Consider the following 19,675-nt stretch of genomic DNA (forward strand, 5'->3'; position numbering starts at 1 on the left):
CTATGTTAATGTGCTAACTCCCCTGACTGCTTTGTTGGACAAAATGGCGGATTCGGCGTTATGATTGTTTAGATCGCCTGTCAATCAAACTCCTGGCGAAGGGTCAATTGTGACAGCCCTAGCAAGCGCAACAGTCAAAGATGTCCATCTAGCGCATAGACAGAAAACATAGAAAAACAATGGAAAAGCAGCACATAAAATGCGTTCTGTGTGTGTGGACTAGGGGTGGGAATCGCAGGGTACCTCACGATACGATACGATCACGATACATGGCTCACGATAACGATAATATCGTGATTCAGCGATTCTGCAATAATCGATATATTGCTAGACAATCCTATAATGATACATCACGATATCTGTCTAACTATGAAAACAAAATGCCAGTGAAAAGGTTAAGTGCAGGTTTTCTCTTTATCCGCACAAACGGATAAATCCGATCTTCGGTTCCCGCGCTATATGCAGATTTAATGTAGTTCACGTAACCGAAAGCAACAAATATGAGGTGCATTTTATTAACCATCAGCTAATTTCAAAATCAAAGACCGCAATAGGAGAGAGCTGCAACAGCACTGGTAAGGTCTCATTACTTTTAATGAAGGTAATTGTGTGTTACGCGTCTGCGACTTACTTTCACTTTCATATGCGGCAGTTTACTGTTCAGCTTGCTGAAGAGATACTCAGCTGTTCATCTGTGGCGATGCGTGATGCAGTAGCTCTGTCATATCTGACTCTCACACATTTCAGTTTTACACAGATATACATGGGAGTGTTCGAAAGCAGGCATCTATCAGCGGGTCACTAATATATGCTTTGAAAAGGTCCCGTGTGTATCTAAGCGCTCGGTGAAGAACGTCAAAGATGTCTACGTTTGTCACATCAATGGTATAAAAGTGCGTCCAGACTTTGAACTTAAAATGTGGCTGGGGCATTTATTTTACTCACGCTACTGTATGCCATCCTGTTAAAAACCTCTTTTTCTTAGGCTAGTTAACTTATGTTCAAGTTTCCCTCATTCATGTGTTGAGCAGAGAAATCTACTTATAGCGCTTTATTTTATTAATTAAAATATCGATATTTGGCGCAGCATATCGATTCTCGTATCGCACGGAGAAGGATGGCGATATATCACCATATCGATATTTTGTCCCACCCCTAGTGTGGACTGCTTGGTTACGGTTTTGACAACCAATATTTTTTTCCGCACTGAGCTTCTTTATTTCTGCAATGTTTTGCATCTAGCGCCGCATGTTGTGGGTTTAACTGGCTAGGCTATCAAAAACGTTAAAACACAATATTATTGCATCTCGTGCGCCACTGCTTGATACACATATAAAATGGATTCGACAAATATTTTAAACAGCCCTAACCAGCAGTTGTGTATTTTTTTTTTTTTTTTTTTTTTTTTTTTTCAAATCTGATTATAAATTTTGTTCTGGACCAAGTTGTTAATTTAATTTCCAAATGTTAGTTAAGAGTAATTGTTTAAAAAGTAGTGGCTGGCTAAGGATTTTTTTTTTTTTTTTTTTTATTATGTGGATGATACAATAATTCCAGTGAAGGGACAAAATGACTCAATTACATTGTATCTCTTAACTTTCTTTTAAACTTGATGTAAAGAGATTGTTAACCTAAAAATTAAAATTCATACACGTTTGGAATAGCATGGAGTTGGGTAAATGACAGAATTTTAATTTTTGTGTGAACCATTCCAACTATTGGGAAGAACGAAGTAGTGCAAAAAGTGGGTCTGAATACTTAGGACCATGTGATATTTCAGTTTTTCTTTTTTAATAAATCTGCAAAAATGTCAACAATTCTGTGTTTTTCTGTCAATATGGGGTGCTGTGTGTACATTAATGAGGAAAAAAAAAAGAACTTAAATGATTTTAGCAAATGGCTGCAATATAACAAAGAGTGAAAAATTTAAGGGGGTCTGAATACTTTCCGTACCCACTGTAAGTAATGCGGTTTGTCCTGTCCATTTAATCCCTTAAGACAAAACTGGCTGTGTTTACATTAATTTTGCATCATAAAACCATTTTGAGATGCAAGTACATTAAACCACTTACATGGAGTCACGCACAGCTGCATGCGCGAGCTCTCTTCACAAAGCGTCAGCAGTTGAAATTGAAAGCAGCCTTCTGTAAGTGAGTTCCATATTTTAAATATATAAGTCCACTGCATTCCAAACGATATAAATGATGCCTTCGTAGAGCAAGGATTATAATTCTTCTATTTTCTTCTTCGTAAGGAAAATACCGAGGTGCGAGTCCGCGCACAGCAACATCAAACAAAGTGCGCTTCTCTCACAGTGCATTCTGTGCAATGAAGCCCGCGAATCTTATTGTAATTCGCTTCAACTTTTCCGAACTTTATGAAAGGTTCGAGTGGGGTGTGTGCAGTGTGTGAGGAATTGGAAGCAAGCAGAATCCGGGTGTTTCTAAAGCATGCTCAGTGTCATCGCGCATCTGAATAAAAACTAAGCTCAGAATTGATTTCTGAAATTCTCAGAATCGATCCAGAATCGTTGGAGAGAGAATCGCAATGCATCGGTGGATTGATTTTTATTTTTCTCCCACCCCTGCTGCTTTTGAGACCGGTTGAATAGGGATTAAAAAGGGGGTGGGTGGATTTTTATCATTGTGCGGTGGTTGTGTTCACACACTGCCAACACACATTTACAGTGGGTACAAAAAGTATTCAGACCCCCTTAAATTTTTCACTCTTTGTTGTATTGCAGCCATTTGCTAAAATTATTTGTTCATTTTTTTTACTCATTAATGTACACACAGCACCCCATATTGACAGAAAAACACAGAATTGTTGACATTTTTGCAGATTTATTAAAAAAGAGGACCATGTAAAATTTCAGTTTTTAAGTATTCAGACCCTTTGCTCAGTATTTAGTAGAAGCACCCTTTTGATCTAATACAGCCATGAGTCTTTTTGGGAAAGATGCAACAAGTTTTTCACACCTGGATTTGGGGATCCTCTGCCATTCCTCCTTGCAGATCCTCTCCAGTTCTGTCAGGTTGGATGGTAAACATTGGTGGACAGCCATTTTTAGGTCTCTCCAGAGATGCTCAATTGGGTTTAAGTCAGGGCTCTGGCTGGGCCATTCAAGAACAGTCACGGAGTTGTTGTGAAGCCACTCCTTTGTTATTTTAGCTATGTGCTTAGGGTCATTGTCTTGTTGGAAGGTAAACCTTTGGCCCAGTCTGAGGTCCTGAGCACTCTGGAGAAGGTTTTCGTCCAGGATATCCCTGTACTTGGCCGCATTCATCTTTCCCTCGATTGCAACCAGTCGTCCTGTCCCTGCAGCTGAAAAACACCCCCACAGCATGATGCTGCCACCACCATGCTTCACTGTTGGGACTGTATTGGACAGGTGATGAGCAGTGCCTGGTTTTCTCCACACATACCGCTTAGAATTAAGGCCAAAAAGTTCTATCTTGGTCTCATCAGACCAGAGAATCTTATTTCTCACCATCTTGGAGTCCTCCATGTGGGCTTTCATGTGTCTTGCACTGAGGAGAGGCTTCCGTCAGGCCACTCTGCCATAAAGCCCCGACTGGTGGAAGGCTGCAGTGATGCTTGACTTTCTACAACTTTCTCCCATCTCCCGACTGCATCTCTGGAGCTCAGCCACAGTGATCTTTGGGTTCTTCTTTACCTCTCTCACCAAGGCTCTTCTCCCCCGATAGCTCAGTTTGGCCGGACGGCCAGCTCTAGGAAGGGTTCTGGTCGTCCCAAATGTCTTCCATTTAAGAATTATGGAGGCCACTGTGCTCTTAGGAACCTTAAGTGCAGCAGAAATTTTTTTGTAACCTTGGCCAGATCTGTTCCTTGCCACAATTCTGTCTCTGAGCTCTTCAGGCAGTTCCTTTGACCTCATGATTCTCATTTGCTCTGACATGCACTGTGAGCTGTAAGGTCTTATATAGACAGGTGTGTGGCTTTCCTAATCAAGTCCAATCAGTATAATCAAACACAGCTGGACTCAAATGAAGGTATAGAACCATCTCAAGGATGATCAGAAGAAATGGACAGTACCTGAGTTAAATATGAGTGTCACCGCAAAGGGTCTGAATACTTAGGACCATGTGATATTTCAGTTTTTCTTTTTAAATAAATCTGCAAAAATGTCAACAATTGTGTTTTTCTGTCAATATGGGGTGCTGTGTGTACATTAATGAGGAAAAAAAATGAACTTAAATGATTTTAGCTAATGGCTGCAATATAACAAAGAGTGAAAAATTTAAGGGGGTCTGAATACTTTCCGTACCCACTGTATGTCCAAACACCATGTAAAAGTGGATTTTGAATAATAGGTGCCCTTTAAAGTCAGTTACATAAAAAGGTAGATCGGTCTAATTTGAATTAGAAAAGTAAGACTGATTACATCTTGACTAATTGCTAGTTGGTCAAATTAGTTCTTAAAGGATTAGTCCACTTTCAAATAAAAATTTCCTTATAATTTACTCACCCCCATGTCATCCAAGATGTCCATGTCCTTCTTTCTTCAGTCGAAAAGAAATTAAGGTTTTTGATGAAAACATTCCAGGATTTTTCTCCTTATAGTGGACTTCAATGGTCTCCAAACGGTTGAAGGTCAAAATTACAGTTTCAGTGCAGCTTCAAAGGGCTTTAAAGCATATACATTTTTATTATATTTTTTTTTATTTATTTTTTTTTTATTCGGTCATTTTCTAAAAAAAAAAAAAAAAAAAAAATTATATATATAATTTTTTTTTTTTTTTTTTTTTTTTTAGAAAATGACCGAATAAAAAAAAAATAAATAAAAAAAAATATAATAAAAATGTATATGCTTTAAAGCCCTTTGAAGCTGCACTGAAACTGTAATTTTGACCTTCAACCGTTTGGAGACCATTGAAGTCCACTATAAGGAGAAAAATCCTGGAATGTTTTCATCAAAAACCTTCATTTCTTTTCGGCTGAAGAAAGGAGGACATGGACATCTTGGATGAAATGGGGGGTGAGTAATTTATCAGGAAATTTTTATTTGAAAGTAAACTATTCCTTTTAAGACAGTCTTAACATTTATGCAACTAGCTACTGGTCCAGTTTTAGTTCTCAGACTCTATCAGTGATCTTTTATTTTTGTTTTTGTATTTCTTTCAATGGCCTTTAGATGTCTCTAGACCTCAATGTTTCATTTTCATGAGCTTTCTATCCATGATATGTTTGCAGATGCAAAGAAAGTAATGAACATGTAGATGAAGATCTTTTTCCTGCTCAGAATGAAGAATCCAAATTTCATCTTATGAATAAAAGAACCGTAAGAAAATAAAAACTTTCTTTTTTTTTTTTCTTTGATTGGTTGCTGTAAAAATATTGGTAAATAAGTAAGAATTAAATAACCTCATACTTTTTTGTTTTTAATTGTTTTTGCAGCATCGTTGCATGCAGCCTAGAGATTTTGCTATAAAGACCCCTGAGAATGACAGGCGACTGAAAAAAAAATTTGACAAAATGATGGAAGACCTGATCCCCTCGTCCCCTGTTGGTGAGGAAAGCATAGGTTTGTTTCATTGGTTTCATATTTAATTAATTGAACAAATTTGTGAATTTTGTGCATTTGGAATTTTGTTTTAATAGTTTCTGACACTTCTCCATTCGTTATTGATGAGGAAAGTGGAATAGTCTACAGTCCCTCTTTAAAACGCTCTGACAGCATGGCTCAGCGACTGAGAGAAATGAGAGCTCAACGTGAACATCTCTCACCCACTGGTATTTCCTCATCCATTTCTGAACTAAAATATATATATATAATTTTTTTTTTTTTTTTTTTTTTTTCCCCAGGGGTGTTATATGGATGTTATAAGTTGACAGTAGAGATGCACCGATGTATCGTCTGCCAGTTATGTATTGGCCGATTTTTGCTCAATTTACAATCGTCGGCATATTGGCTATAGCAGGAAAAAGGCAGATAAAACAAACCGGTGGTTTATTAATTAACTGTGTCAAGGTACTGAGCTGTATAATGTCTGTTGCATAATCCTAGCGCTGCTGTCTGTGCTTTAATGTTAATCAAACAACAAAATACAAAAATCGCACACTATTTTTGACTAAATAACTTTTGTAACTTTCATAAGAGTAGCGAACCCCATCCGAATGATGGCCAAAACTTTACTGATGTTTTATTAATTGTATTGCGTCCGTTTTCACTATGAGAAAATCACCATAAGAGCTGAACAAAACACAGCACAAGAAGTGCACATTAGGGATGTGACGGTGAGAAAATTTTCCCACCGGTTAATCGACATGTGACAACACCGGTAATACCGCTGGGGCCTCTTACCTTTCTAAGGATTATTATTAGAGCCAAAGGCTGAAGGCCCTATTGTTTTCTTTAGGATTATTATTATTATTATTTTTTCTATGTTTTTGGCACTTTTGGGGCCCTTAACATGTTCGAAAACTCTTGAAACTTTGCACACACATCGGAATCCGCGGCCATCAGGGCCGGGCAGAAGCTGGTACCCGGGCGTGGCAGGGGGGCTCGACAGCGCCCTCTTGAACGGGGTCCAAAAACTTGGTCCATATATCAAACGCGCTTGCACGTATTAGTATGAAACTCGGTACACATATAGACCTCATCGGGCCTAACAACTTTCGTGCTCTAAGTTATACGCCACCCCAACAGGAAGTCGGCTATTACGGGATGTTTGAAAAATGCATGCTCTGGAATTTGATATACTCCTCCTAGCCGATTAATCCGATCACCACCAAACTCGGTCAGCATGAAGTCAAGACATTGAGGATGTAAAATTGCCAGCGGATTTTTGATATTTCGAACGGTTTGGCCGTGGTGAGGCAACAAATTTATGGCGAGAAAAGTGAATCAGAAAGTGTGTTATAACTTATGCATACATTGATTGATTTTTATGAAACTTCACCAGTGTGTTCGTTATAGGAGTCTGATCACATGGATGTGACTATTGTGAGTCAAAGTTATAGCACCACCAACTGGCAGCAAGAAGTGTCACTTTCAAAATGCAATGAGTTCACTGTTATTTTTACCTGATTTGCTTCAAACTTCATCAGTGATCAATACACAGCAGATGTAGACCTGTGACAGGATTTTTGATATTTTAAATATTGTTGCCATGGCAACATGTCAAACTCTGTCAACAGGCTCTTAACATGCTTCAAGTTGCATGAAACTCGACACACACATCAATATTGTCAACCAGTAGACATGGACAAAGCCTTAGAAATGGGCGTGGTGGAGGGGCTCAGTAGCGCCACCTTTTGACAAAAGTGAGGGGGTTAGTTTAACCTAGTCACCAAACTCGGTACACATATTGGTCTCATTAAGCCGGACAGCTTTCTAATTTACAGTCATTAGCTCCGACCAACAGGAAGTCAGCTATTTTGGTTTGAATGTGGATTTTTTGAAAAAACAGGCTATGAATTTTATACTACTACTCCTACAGGCTTTATACAATTTACACCAAACTTTTTTTAACTTGTTGCTAAGACATTGAAGTTGTTAAATTGAAAAGGGATGTTGGATATCTCGAACATTGTTGCCATGGTAAGTGATTATATTAAGGACAAAGAAGGGAATATACACCCTTATTTTATAAATATACACCCTTTATTTCAGTATATAATAATACAAATATTATAAATAAACACATTTTAAAGCATTTTTAATTACAAGAAGTATGTGTAAGTTTAAATTAGGCAGATAACTGCTCTTTGGTTAAAATAATTAAAATATTTAAATGTCATATATAGAATAAGCACTAGAGGGCAGCAAATATCTATTTTTAAACAGGGTTGAGAAGACAAGAACACATTTTAGTTATAAAAGGCTTTAGTTAGTTTTATATTTTAATGTATATATTTAGAGATGATCAAAGACTAATTTCTGTTACAGTATATATTTTATTCTTATTGTTTAAAATATTATTGAATCATCGGACTCATCTAACTGGTCAGGCTCCAACTGTTCTGCCTGTGTGTGTGTGTGTGTGTGTGTGTGTCTCTATATCTCTCTCTCTCTCTCTGTGTCTGTTTTAGAGTCTTGCAGGTTTAACCCTTTCATTGCTGTGTCCTTTTGACTGCATTATAGGATAGGAAATCTCTCAGGCCTTCTCTTCTATAAATTTGTATAACAAAATCAAGGCATTGAACTAGTTCATTTGCAGTGCACTGACTATATAGTTTTATATAATTAAATAATTTTGCTAATAGTAACTTAAAATACCTTAAGATAAATTCATCTGGACATATAACATTTTTAACTGATAATAACTTTTAGTTAGTATTATTGAATGTATATATTAAGAGATTATCAAAGACTAATTTCTGTCACAGTATACATTTTATTCTTATTGTTTAAAATTATATTGAATCATCTCCAGCTGGTTCTTAAATCTCACTTTGCCTCTCTCTCCTCATGAACTTCGGGGTTTTTTTTCCTAGTATGTGCCTGAGTGACGTAAACGGAGGCGGAATTCCTTGTAAGTGGAGCTGAGAGTTTTGTTCTCACGCATTTCTTTAAGAGCTGCTGTGCTGCCAAAATTATATACCAGTTATCACTGTAAAGCTGCTTTGTTACAATCTGCATTGTTAAAAGCGCTATATAAATAAAGGTGACTTGACTTGGCTTAATCACTTTATTTGTGTTTCAACCGCGGAAAGACGTCAATAAAACAGCTTGTGAACAATGTCACATCATGTCACTTTTACCTCAGGAATGTTTTCCAATGTTCAGTTCCTTAGCTATCTACCTATAAAAAAACACTAGAGAGGAGCTTATTTACTGTTAATTATGTTTGGTCAAATTTGCCATGAAGACAAGTGCTTATGAAAACTACCTTATGTGATACTAAGTTTTATACATTTCAGTTTTTGAGTGTAATTATATCTGAAAATAAACAGCAGCTGAATATAAAACCTCTGCTGTTAATTGTAACCTCTAATATTGTAGTGTACCAAATGAGAGGGTTCCCTGTATAGTTTGCAACATTATTTGGGAGAGATTTTTTTTTTTTTTTTTTTTTTCCCTTAAGAAAAACCAAACTATCGGTATCGGCCGATATCATTCTGAATAATTGGCTATCAGTATCGGCAGAGAAATTTAGTATCAGTGCATCTCTAATTAATATGTATTAAATTTACACAGTGAAGAATATGCAGTTATTTTACATTTTTGTCTACTTTATTTCTGTACCTGAAAACTTAACCCTAACTAAAAAAACACTATTTATTTCATGTATCTTTGTTCTGTTGTATTTATGTCGGCCTGCTGAATGTTAAATGGATCCAATCCATGCTCATTAGAAATTATGGTAACACTTTATAATAACTCACGCTATGAAGCATTAGTTAAGCATAAATAGTCAATTCATAATTTATGAAGCATTAATAGACATTAGTAAGCAGTTTATAAATACACCTATAAATGCTTAGTTCTTGATTTAAAAGCATATTTATAATGTTTAAGAATTGTATTTCCATACTTTTAATGATTAATTTATCATTTCTAAATTATGTATTACATTATTTACAAACCAGTTATTCAGAAGTTGTCAGTGGTTCATAAGATCATTTATAAAGTGTAAGTAAATGATTAATAAACTATTTAAATGTACATTTATACATCTTAGTATTCAGACTTATAGTAATAGTTGTTCAGTGTGTTAATAAATGCTTTACTAACACGTATTCCTGCTGTAATTCATGATTAATTCAGGTAGTTATAAAACATTTAGTAGATGTCAGTTAACTCTTTTTGTGAGCTCATCTAAAGTGAGGAGTATTTATGTCTTGTAAAGCTTTTATAAAGGAGATTTCAAGGATACAGAACATAGAAATGTTTATTTCAGGCAAAAAAATGAAACTTTACAATGGGTAACTTGATATAAAATTAAATAAATCTCTGCAATGTCACAAAAAATATAACTGTGCAGTAAACTGAAACTAAGCCTTTGATCTGATATAAAAAATAATCTGATATAAAAAATATATTTCTGTAAAGTGTAAACATTGCTGAACAAAAGTTTACCAGTGCCAGCACTGGATTACAGGAGTGCCAAAATACAACACATATTTATTTTTATTTTTTTATAAAAAAATAATATAATAAAACATTTCACAGTGTCAAAACTACCTCATTACTAACTTTAAAACATTAGAGAACAGCAGTGCAGAAGATAACTGAGCCTTTAAATCTCCTTTGTAAAGCTTTACGAGGCATGAATAATCCTCACTTTAGATGAGCTTACAAAAAGTTAACTGACCACTTCTAAATGTTTTATAACTACCTGAATTAATCATGAATTACAGTAGAAATATGTTAATAAAGCAATTATTAACACAGAGTAAATATTACTATGTCTAAATGATAAGATGTATAAATGTATGTTTAAATAGTTTATTAATCATTTACTTACACATTCTAAATGATCTTATGAACCACTGACAACTCCTAAATAACTGGTTTGTAAATAATGTGATACTTAATTTAGAAATAATAAATTGATCATTAATGAAGTATGAAAATACAATTATTAAACACATTATAGATATGCGTATAAATCAAGAACAAAGCATTTATAGCTGTATTTATAAACTGATTACTAATGTCTGTTAATGCTTTATAAATTATGAATTGACTATTTACTAATGCTTAACTAATGCTTCATAGTGTGCAGTTATTATAAAGTGTTACCAAAATTATTTGATGATGCAGCAATAAACTAGCTAGCAAGGCTCGAAATTGCAACCATTTTAGTCGCATATGCTCCCTAAATTTAATGTGTGCGACCTCAAAATATATTTTGGAGCATTTGTGCAAGTGAAAATATTAGGGCTGGTCTGAATACCATTTTTTGATCTTCTAAGCTTCGGTAGTAATCCACAACGAATATTCGAAACTTCGGAAGAAGGGGGCTGAACATATTCTTCTCTCTAATAAAGGCAGTGTAACGAGTAGAAATATGGTGTAGCCCCTTTAAGAGCTGCGTGCTCCCGGTTGAACTGTCGATCTGCATTGTAGGTGCGACTCGAGCACCGCATGTATTCGGGTTATTTCTGTTTTTCTGTTGCTCATTTAAAGTTATTTTCTTTATTAAGTAACGCTGTGGACTGCATAACATTTGCGACGGACAGTGACACCAGTTCATTGGGGAATAAAGCGCCAGTTGTGAAATGTCAATTGCCTCTGTGAAGTCTGTCTGGTATCAATAACTTAAGCTAAGTGAGCTATCCCTATTTGCTCCATACACAACGCGTTACAGCAGGAATTGCTGTCTGTTTGCATTTTGATTTTGTCGAGAACCGTTCATCCAATTGACTTCATACACCACGTATGTGTGTGTTGCTGCGGACCCAAGGGAGTGCAGTGTCGCATTTGGTGCAGTATGGACACGCGACGTTCAGAGTTAATAAACTTTTACTACAGAACTGTGAAATTAACTAGCTAAAAGCAGCGCGCCTGATGCGGACAGGGCTTATATGCTTCGAGAATGGACACAGCACTAGTGATATAAAACACAGGTCTGTTAAGAGCAATACTTTTAATAAGGTAGCCTAACGTTTTTCTGACAAACAAATCACTCCCAAATCAGAAAATAGCAGCACCGCAATTACTGACACAGTAACAGATAGGCTATTTAAATAAAAGAAGAGTGAAAAATTAATGAACGAACTGTAATACATAAAGAACATGCCGTCCCAGTAAAAGCTCACGTTTGAGTTTTAACAAGCTCCTATGTTTCGCAGTCGATTTATTTAGATTGATAATAATGGGTAAAAAGTCTAATACATTTTGTTTCTATTACTCTATTTTCCACTATCAAAGCAACGCTGCTTAACCCAAAATACAAGCTCATGCAGCTGTGGGCTTCAGTCAGAGAATACTCCAGTTGCAGGGTACACATTGGTAGGCTAAGAAGAATCAAATATATTTAAGTATAACAAGGTTGGGTTCCTTCATCTGTCCATCTTATTAAAAAATGGCTAGGCTATATAAGATAATTGTAAAAAAAGAGTGTTGTATTTCACCAGATTTTATAGTGTAAACATATTCAAGCGCGAATGAGAACCGTTTCGCGTGTGGGGGATGCCAGGTGTGCGGAAAAAGAAAAAAACAACAACAAATATTCAAATCCCAAAATTAAAAATCGAATACCAACCCACCGAATAATCGAATATTTAGGTCCAGCCCTAGCAAATAATTGTCGAGGTGTGACCTGTTTTCATTTCTCTATAAAACATTTGCTAATTACACAATATGTGCCTGCTGTGAGCTGATACAGTGACCATCCCACCGTTCTATCACACAACTAATTAATAGGGCTGGGAATCGAGTCCAAGAAGAATCGATTCTGAGACGTTTGGAATCGAGAGTCGAGTCCAAAGGTAAATAATTGATTACCAATTATTAAAATTTTTATAATGCATTTAAGAATACTTTCCCCATCAACCGTATAAAATGCACAGCACTGCTGTATTCTGGACACGCACTCAGATGTAAACAAGCCCAACGTGCATGAGAAGCACATGGCGCAATGAGTGAAGGAGACGCGCTGAATGAAAGTGCACGTTCACACTCTGACAGCAGAGGGCGCTGATGGAACAGCAGAGTGCGGCGGTTACCCCGGAAACCCCGCAAACAAAGCAAATGTGCTAGTGAAGTTTTTAAAATGCTTCAAACAGCCATTCATTTTTTTGTAATCTCAATGTTGTTCATCACAGCACCAAATACTTAATACTTAAAGACTTAATAGGCTATTAATTTTTAAACTTAAACATTTTTATATTTTAATCTGGACTACAACATGCCCTAATGATTAGAAATGTTCTGATTATTTGGCCATGTTAACACAGCAGCACAGCAGAAGAATACAGTTGTCAGTCCTGTATACAGTTTCGTTCACATACAGTACGGTTATTTACGGGAGTGACAACCGCATTTTATAACCGAACTCACACCCGTAAATTTTCAGGACTCACAACCGCATTCTCGGAATATTCACGCTGTGTGAACGGAACCGTACTGGGCTGCGTTTACACTTGGCATTAACATGCCACCTTTATCTGGATATTGTCCACATACGCATTGAAAAGACGAGTGTAAACGCGTTTGTGATTGGAATGTTATCCGATCAATGTGCCTGGTTTGGAGGTAGTCAAGGGTGCATTGTGGTCGGATCTCAGTGTAATGTAAACGCGATCCAGCCATCGTATCTACATTCAGAGGGCGATGTCATTTAAATCCCCGCCCAGTCTCTCTGCGTGGCTGTCAGGAAAAAAATGGACAGACGCAGTTTTGACAAGAAATTAAACTTCTTTGAACTTTACAATAAACGTCTCTCTTTAAAAGAGTTTTAGACTTACATGATACCTTGTGTCATTTTTCATTTTAATTGTGCAACATTATCTAAACTAGGCGATTGCGTATGTTTTTATTGTTTCAGTTTATTAATCTCCCAATATTGCACGCTATAACTTTAAACCTGGATGATGTGACTTGTTTAACATGATCAACCCTGTTATTTTTCAACTCTGGAAGTATTTTTTCATTTAAAAAAAATTTATTTGATCTAAGACTGGAGATTGCATCGGAAAGTAAAGCAAGCGAGTGAAAGCAATAGGACATTGTTTAATTTGTATCGTCTTTACTCTTATCTGGTGTCGTTTAGCCTAAGCCTAACTCTTGTTTATTTCTAATTAATGCTCTTTAATGTGATGTGCATTCTTTTATTTCTTTAATACAAAGTGTTCGAATTCTGCCGTTAAATATTACACAAACAATACAAATGCTTGCGTGCTTCTTTCAATCATGAAATGCGTCAAAATAATTTTTTTCATCATACAAGATTAATGTTGGGAAACTTAAATTGGTAGATTAAGTTCTCTATTTGTGATCGATTGTACTTTTGTGGAATAAATCACAAATTCCATGCTGTGTGCACTGCATTGATAGAGGCTAAAGTGAAAGTTGTTTTATGCTATGAAGCCATTTGAAGTTTCTGCCTTTCGAACACGCCTAATTTAAATATTCTGCGGGAAACAGAAATCCGATCAGTTATCCAGATACAAAGGCCACTTGATGTGAACAAATGTAAATGCACCATGTCCTGATTGGCTAATGATCTGATCTGCTTGATCGAATCACGGTGATCGCATGTTAATGCCAAGTGTAAACGCAGCCCTGGACAACTAGTTGTCTGTCACGTCATACAGTGCGAGAGAGCCGCTCTTCTAATGTGTTTTGTGTGTGGTTTCGCTTTCGGTAACTTACAGTGACAGAGATATGAGCTGTGCATCATCTTAAGGTGTTAGAGCCAGTCACTGTTCTCCACTGGAGCGGCTCCCGTCAGTTTTGAGTTTCTTTTCCAAATTTAAATGGCGTGTCATGCGTGAGACCTCGCAAAGGACGTGACACGCCAGTGCAGTGGTTAAAGACTCCGGCTTGCGCGTGTTCACATGCTGCTGTTGGTTAATGAAGTTTTGATCGATGAACTTGCGGTTCAATTAGTCTCTTGTCATGTCAAAAGTGATAAGACTTTTCAGTTTTATGGATGTCGACATCTTTAATATTAAGTTGGTCACTGTCGCTATGGTTACTAGTAATAGAATACAGGCTTGACTCTCGTTGCACGTTCATACAGACAGTGTTTCAAACGCTACTGTAAGTTGATGTGTGAACGGGACATTTCAAGACTCACCTGTAAGTAAATGCGGTTGTCAATCCCCAAAATGTACAGTGTGAACGTGGCCTTTGTTATTGTTCAGTAAAACTTTGAAACATACAGCTTCATTAGTTAACATTTTAATTCATTATTACCAAACTGACAATGAAAAATACTCATAAAGCATTAATTACTCTAATGTTAATTTCTTAGTTACTGTTTAATAACATTACTACAATCAAAAGAACTTATTTAATGGACCTGAGATAAAACTAACAATGATCAGTTGTATTTCTTAACTAACATTAACAAAAAATAATACTTTCTGTAACAAATGTAGACACGACAGCCACGACACAGTTCCTCAACAACCGTCCATACCGCCGTGATGAATACGATCCTCAATTGGATGGAACTGGAATAAATACTTTGAATGTTGCGATCCTGTCGGACTTATGATAGCTACCTGAATCGTAACAAAGCACTGTTGGCCAGAGGAGAACTGGCCCCCCGACTAAGCCTGGTTTCTCCCAAGGTTTTTTTTCTCCATTTAAACACATTTGCCACTTGTCTGCCACCTGATGTCGCCTTTGGCTTGCTTAGTTGGGGACACTTGACATTTGACTTGACATTTGATATTCAACAGTGCTTTGATCTGCCTGCATTGACACTATTCTTTTAAGAGCTGCTGTGCAGCCAAATAATGTACCAGTTATCAATGTAAAGCTGCTTTGACACAATCTACATTGTAAAAAGCGCTATATAAATAAAGGTGACTTGACTTGACTTGTCTATTGCTCAATCTTAGTTAATGCATGAAATAATGAGACCTTATTGTAAAGTGTTACCGGTTGTTCTTTATAGCCTAATTCTTTTGCACTTAAATCTGTTTGAAAATTCAATGTGAGCACAGATCAGTGGTGGATGAGAGCCTTAATTGCTATATAGCCTAGTAAAAAACAACTTCAAACTTTGATTGGCAGATAAATCACATGCTCTGATACCAGTGTTGTTATTAATGTTCTGGTTATTGTACAGTTTGCTTTATATATTCTGTGCAAAGCATACAGTTAAAGTAAACTTCATAATTCAGCTGAATTGTGCACATTTAGACACTTCGTGTCTTGTTCCATCCATGCAATAAATACATGTCCTTGAATAAGGAATTTTTTTTTTTTTTTTTTTTTTTTTTAAATATATATAAAGCAATACTGCTGGGCTATGGACTATGACCTATTTCAGGTGCAATGCAGCCAAAATTACAATTTAAAATCAATTAGACCTCCTGGTGTTTCTAGAGTCTCAAGAACCTCTCCATGCTGGCTGGCAGTTGTGTGTAAAGTTGCATTTCAGCTACCTCTAACCAAACCTCACAAAGAGAAACATTTACAGTGGGTGTAGAAATAAATAAAGACTCATTTTTAAATCGTTTTATTCACTGACGAATGCCGTACTACAATGGATGGTCTAGATGGATGAATTTCTGGATGGCTGGTGAGTGGCCACCACGTTCCAACAAGACTGTGACGTCAACAGGGAGCTGGCGGGTGATGATTTGGGCTGGAATATTGGAAAGTGAGATGGAAGGTCCCTTTAGGGTCTCCGAGGGTGTCGAAATGACTTCTGCAAGATATGTGGAGTTTATAACTGGCCATTTTCAGCTTTGGTATAAAAAGGATAATGCCTTCTGAAATACTATGCACTATCCCATGCTGCAAAAAACACCACAGCAATAAAACTGTTTGAAAATGTATTTCTACACCCACTGTGAATGTTTCTCTTTGTGAGGTTCGGTTAGGGGTGGCTGAAATGCAGTTTTACACAACTGCCAGCCTGCATGGAGAGGTTCTTGAGACTCCAAAGACACCAGAGGCCGGTTGCATCCGGCTGGACGTACACCCGGTCGTAAGACTAAGCTTAACGTAAAATGCATTTTAAGTCCTGCGTAGAATTTATACCTGTTGCACCATCTGGGTGTAGCGCACGTCTCAACTAATAGTGCTGTAGAACATGCCAGCGTGTACGCGCATCGTCTACGCTAAGCGTACCTGCGCCTAGTCATAGTTTTAGATGGTGCAACAGGTGTAAATATTCATCGGAAAGCTGGACGTAACTACGTCCAGCGTAGAGCTTACACCAAACTTTTTTATGTCCATCTGGTGCAACCGCCCCAAGAGCTTCAAATACCTGCTGCTCAACAGTGGGCTTTTTTTTTTTTTTTTTTTTTTTTTTTTTTTTATACAGCTGTCCTTTTAATACAATTAACTTGTTTGACAGAAACTTTAAGCCTTTATCTGACCGAGTTCTGCTGTGCTCTAAATTACTCACAAATCTTATGATAGTTCCATAATCTCCATTCACTTTTCACACAATATTAGTTGTTTTTATGCCTTTTGCATAACATTGCACCATTTCATGCTTTTCATCTTCAGAAAGATCTTTCTTCCTCCCCATATTACATGAGAACTGTGACTTGCTTAATGTGGAACAACATCTTTAAGTAGGGTTTCCATTTACCATTAAGTAGGCCTGGCAAACTACTTAACAAATCTGTCTGAGATTGATACCAGTTATCTAAAAAGATACGGAGAAATAAAACAAACACTTTCTTTGAAAAACTAAAATCTGAATGGTTATTGTACTGAAATCCCACTGATAAGTCATTTGCATAATAATTTGGAACACAGTGTAAAAGTATTTCTAATTTGTCTTTTCAAAAAAATATTTAAAACAAACATTATTTAATGCAGTTGTAATTATTCAGCGTAAATGATTTTGTTTGATCATCATAGCCCTATAGTGTCTTATTATTCTAATTGAAAATACTGATCAAATTTAAGAATTTAAATGAAAGATGAAGCATACATTTAATAAGATTAGGGGGGAAAAAGCCCTCTATAAAGGGAAAAAAATGGCCTTGGGGTAAATATCACAAATATGTAGATTTAAATATGTCAAAGCTGATTGAACAATGATGAGAATATTCTTCAGAATAAATTATATTTACAAATTAAAAATCCTGTTTTTTCCAGACTAGCAACTTTTTTTTTTTTTTTTTTTTTTACTCAGACTAGGCTTAATGTTGAGCCCTTAATAATGTGTGTGTGTGTGTGTGTATGTGTATATATATATATATATATATATATATATATATATATATATATATATATATATATATATATATATATATAAAATATACAGTGGGTACGGAAAGTATTCAGACCCCCTTAAATTTTTCACTCTTTGTTATATTGCAGCCATTAGCTAAAATCATTTAAGTTCATTTTTTTTCCTCATTAATGTGCACACAGCACCCCATATTGACAGAAAAACACAGAATTGTTGACATTTTTGCAGATTTATTTAAAAAGAAAAACTGAAATATCACATGGTCCTAAGTATTCAGACCCTTTGCGGTGACACTCATATATTTAACTCAGGTGCTGTCCATTTCTTCTGATCATCCTTGAGATGGTTCTACACCTTCATTTGAGTCCAGCTGTGTTTGATTATACTGATTGGACTTGATTAGGAAAGCCACACACCTGTCTATATAAGACCTTACAGCTCACAGTGCATGTCAGAGCAAATGAGAATCATGAGGTCAAAGGAACTGCCTGAAGAGCTCAGAGACAGAATTGTGGCAAGGAACAGATCTGGCCAAGGTTACAAAAAAAATTCTGCTGCACTTAAGGTTCCTAAGAGCACAGTGGCCTCCATAATCCTTAAATGGAAGACGTTTGGGACGACCAGAACCCTTCCTAGAGCTGGCCGTCCGGCCAAACTGAGCTATCGGGGGAGAAGAGCCTTGGTGAGAGAGGTAAAGAAGAACCCAAAGATCACTGTGGCTGAGCTCCAGAGATGCAGTCGGGAGATGGGAGAAAGTTGTAGAAAGTCGAGCATCACTGCAGCCCTCCACCAGTCGGGGCTTTATGGCAGAGTGGCCCAACGGAAGCGTCTCCTCAGTGCAAGACACATGAAAGCCTGCATGGAGGACTCCAAGATGGTGAGAAGTAAGATTCTCTGGTCTGATGAGACCAAGATAGAACTTTTTGGCCTTAATTCTAAGCGGTATGTGTGGAGAAAACCAGGCACTGCTCATCACCTGTCCAATACAGTCCCAACAGTGAAGCATGGTGGTGGCAGCATCATGCTGTGGGGGTGTTTTTCAGCTGCAGGGACAGGACGACTGGTTGCAATCAAGGAAAAGATGAATGCGGCCAAGTACAGGGATATCCTGGACGAAAACCTTCTCCAGAGTGCTCAGGACCTCAGACTGGGCCGAAGGTTTACCTTCCAACAAGACAATGACCCTAAGCACACAGCTAAAATAACGAAGGAGTGGCTTCACAACAACTCTGTGACTGTTCTTGAATGGCCCAGCCAGAACCCTGACTTAAACCCAATTGAGCATCTCTGGAGAGACCTAAAAATGGCTGTCCACCAACCTGACAGAACTGGAGAGGATCTGCAAGGAGGAATGGCAGAGGAATCCCCAAATCCAGGTGTGAAAAACTTGTTGCATCTTTCCCAAAAAGACTCATGGCTGTATTAGATCAAAAGGGTGCTTCTACTAAATACTGAGCAAAGGGTCTGAATACTTAAAAACTGAAATATTACATGGTCCTCTTTTTTAATAAATCTGCAAAAATGTGCAAAAACTCTGTGTTTTTCTGTCAATATGGGGTGCTGTGTGTACATTAATGAGGGAAAAAAAATGAACTTAAATCATTTTAGCAAATGGCTGCAATATAACAGAGTGAAAAATTTAAGGGGGTCTGAATACTTTCCGTACCCACTGTGTGTGTGTGTGTGTGTGTGTGTGTGTGTATGTATGTATATATGTATGTGTATGTATGGGCTGTCAATGTTAACATGTTAAAGTATGCGATTAATTCAGAATCCTTAACACGTTAAAATAATTTATCGCAGAAGCATGTGAAATTGCTTCATAACGTAATTTACGTCACAGTTAGATGATCTTAAAGTCCATGCTG

The 19,675-nt window shown here is 36.9% G+C and overlaps 1 protein-coding gene across 13 annotated transcripts in view; it reads left to right on the forward strand.

The window, feature by feature from the left end:
* Nucleotides 1-19,675, forward strand: part of mcph1 (microcephalin 1) — a 184,689-nt gene that overhangs the window by 11,375 nt on the left and 153,639 nt on the right. For 12 of the 13 annotated variants that reach the window (XR_007933182.1, XR_007933183.1, XR_007933184.1 and 9 more), the window contains exons 5-7: nt 5,215-5,302; nt 5,419-5,530; nt 5,623-5,754. The exons of the other annotated variant lie outside the window; for it this stretch is intronic. Coding sequence is in view for 9 of the 12 variants with exons in the window: in XM_051916830.1 (XP_051772790.1) it covers nt 5,215-5,302; nt 5,419-5,530; nt 5,623-5,754 (332 nt within the window). In the remaining 3 variants the exon portion in view is untranslated. The remainder of the gene's footprint in view (nt 1-5,214; nt 5,303-5,418; nt 5,531-5,622; nt 5,755-19,675) is intronic. 13 annotated transcript variants of the gene reach the window in all.

The sequence above is a fragment of the Ctenopharyngodon idella genome, chromosome 13 (assembly GCF_019924925.1).
Source record: "Ctenopharyngodon idella isolate HZGC_01 chromosome 13, HZGC01, whole genome shotgun sequence".
Classification (NCBI taxonomy): domain Eukaryota; kingdom Metazoa; phylum Chordata; class Actinopteri; order Cypriniformes; family Xenocyprididae; genus Ctenopharyngodon; species Ctenopharyngodon idella.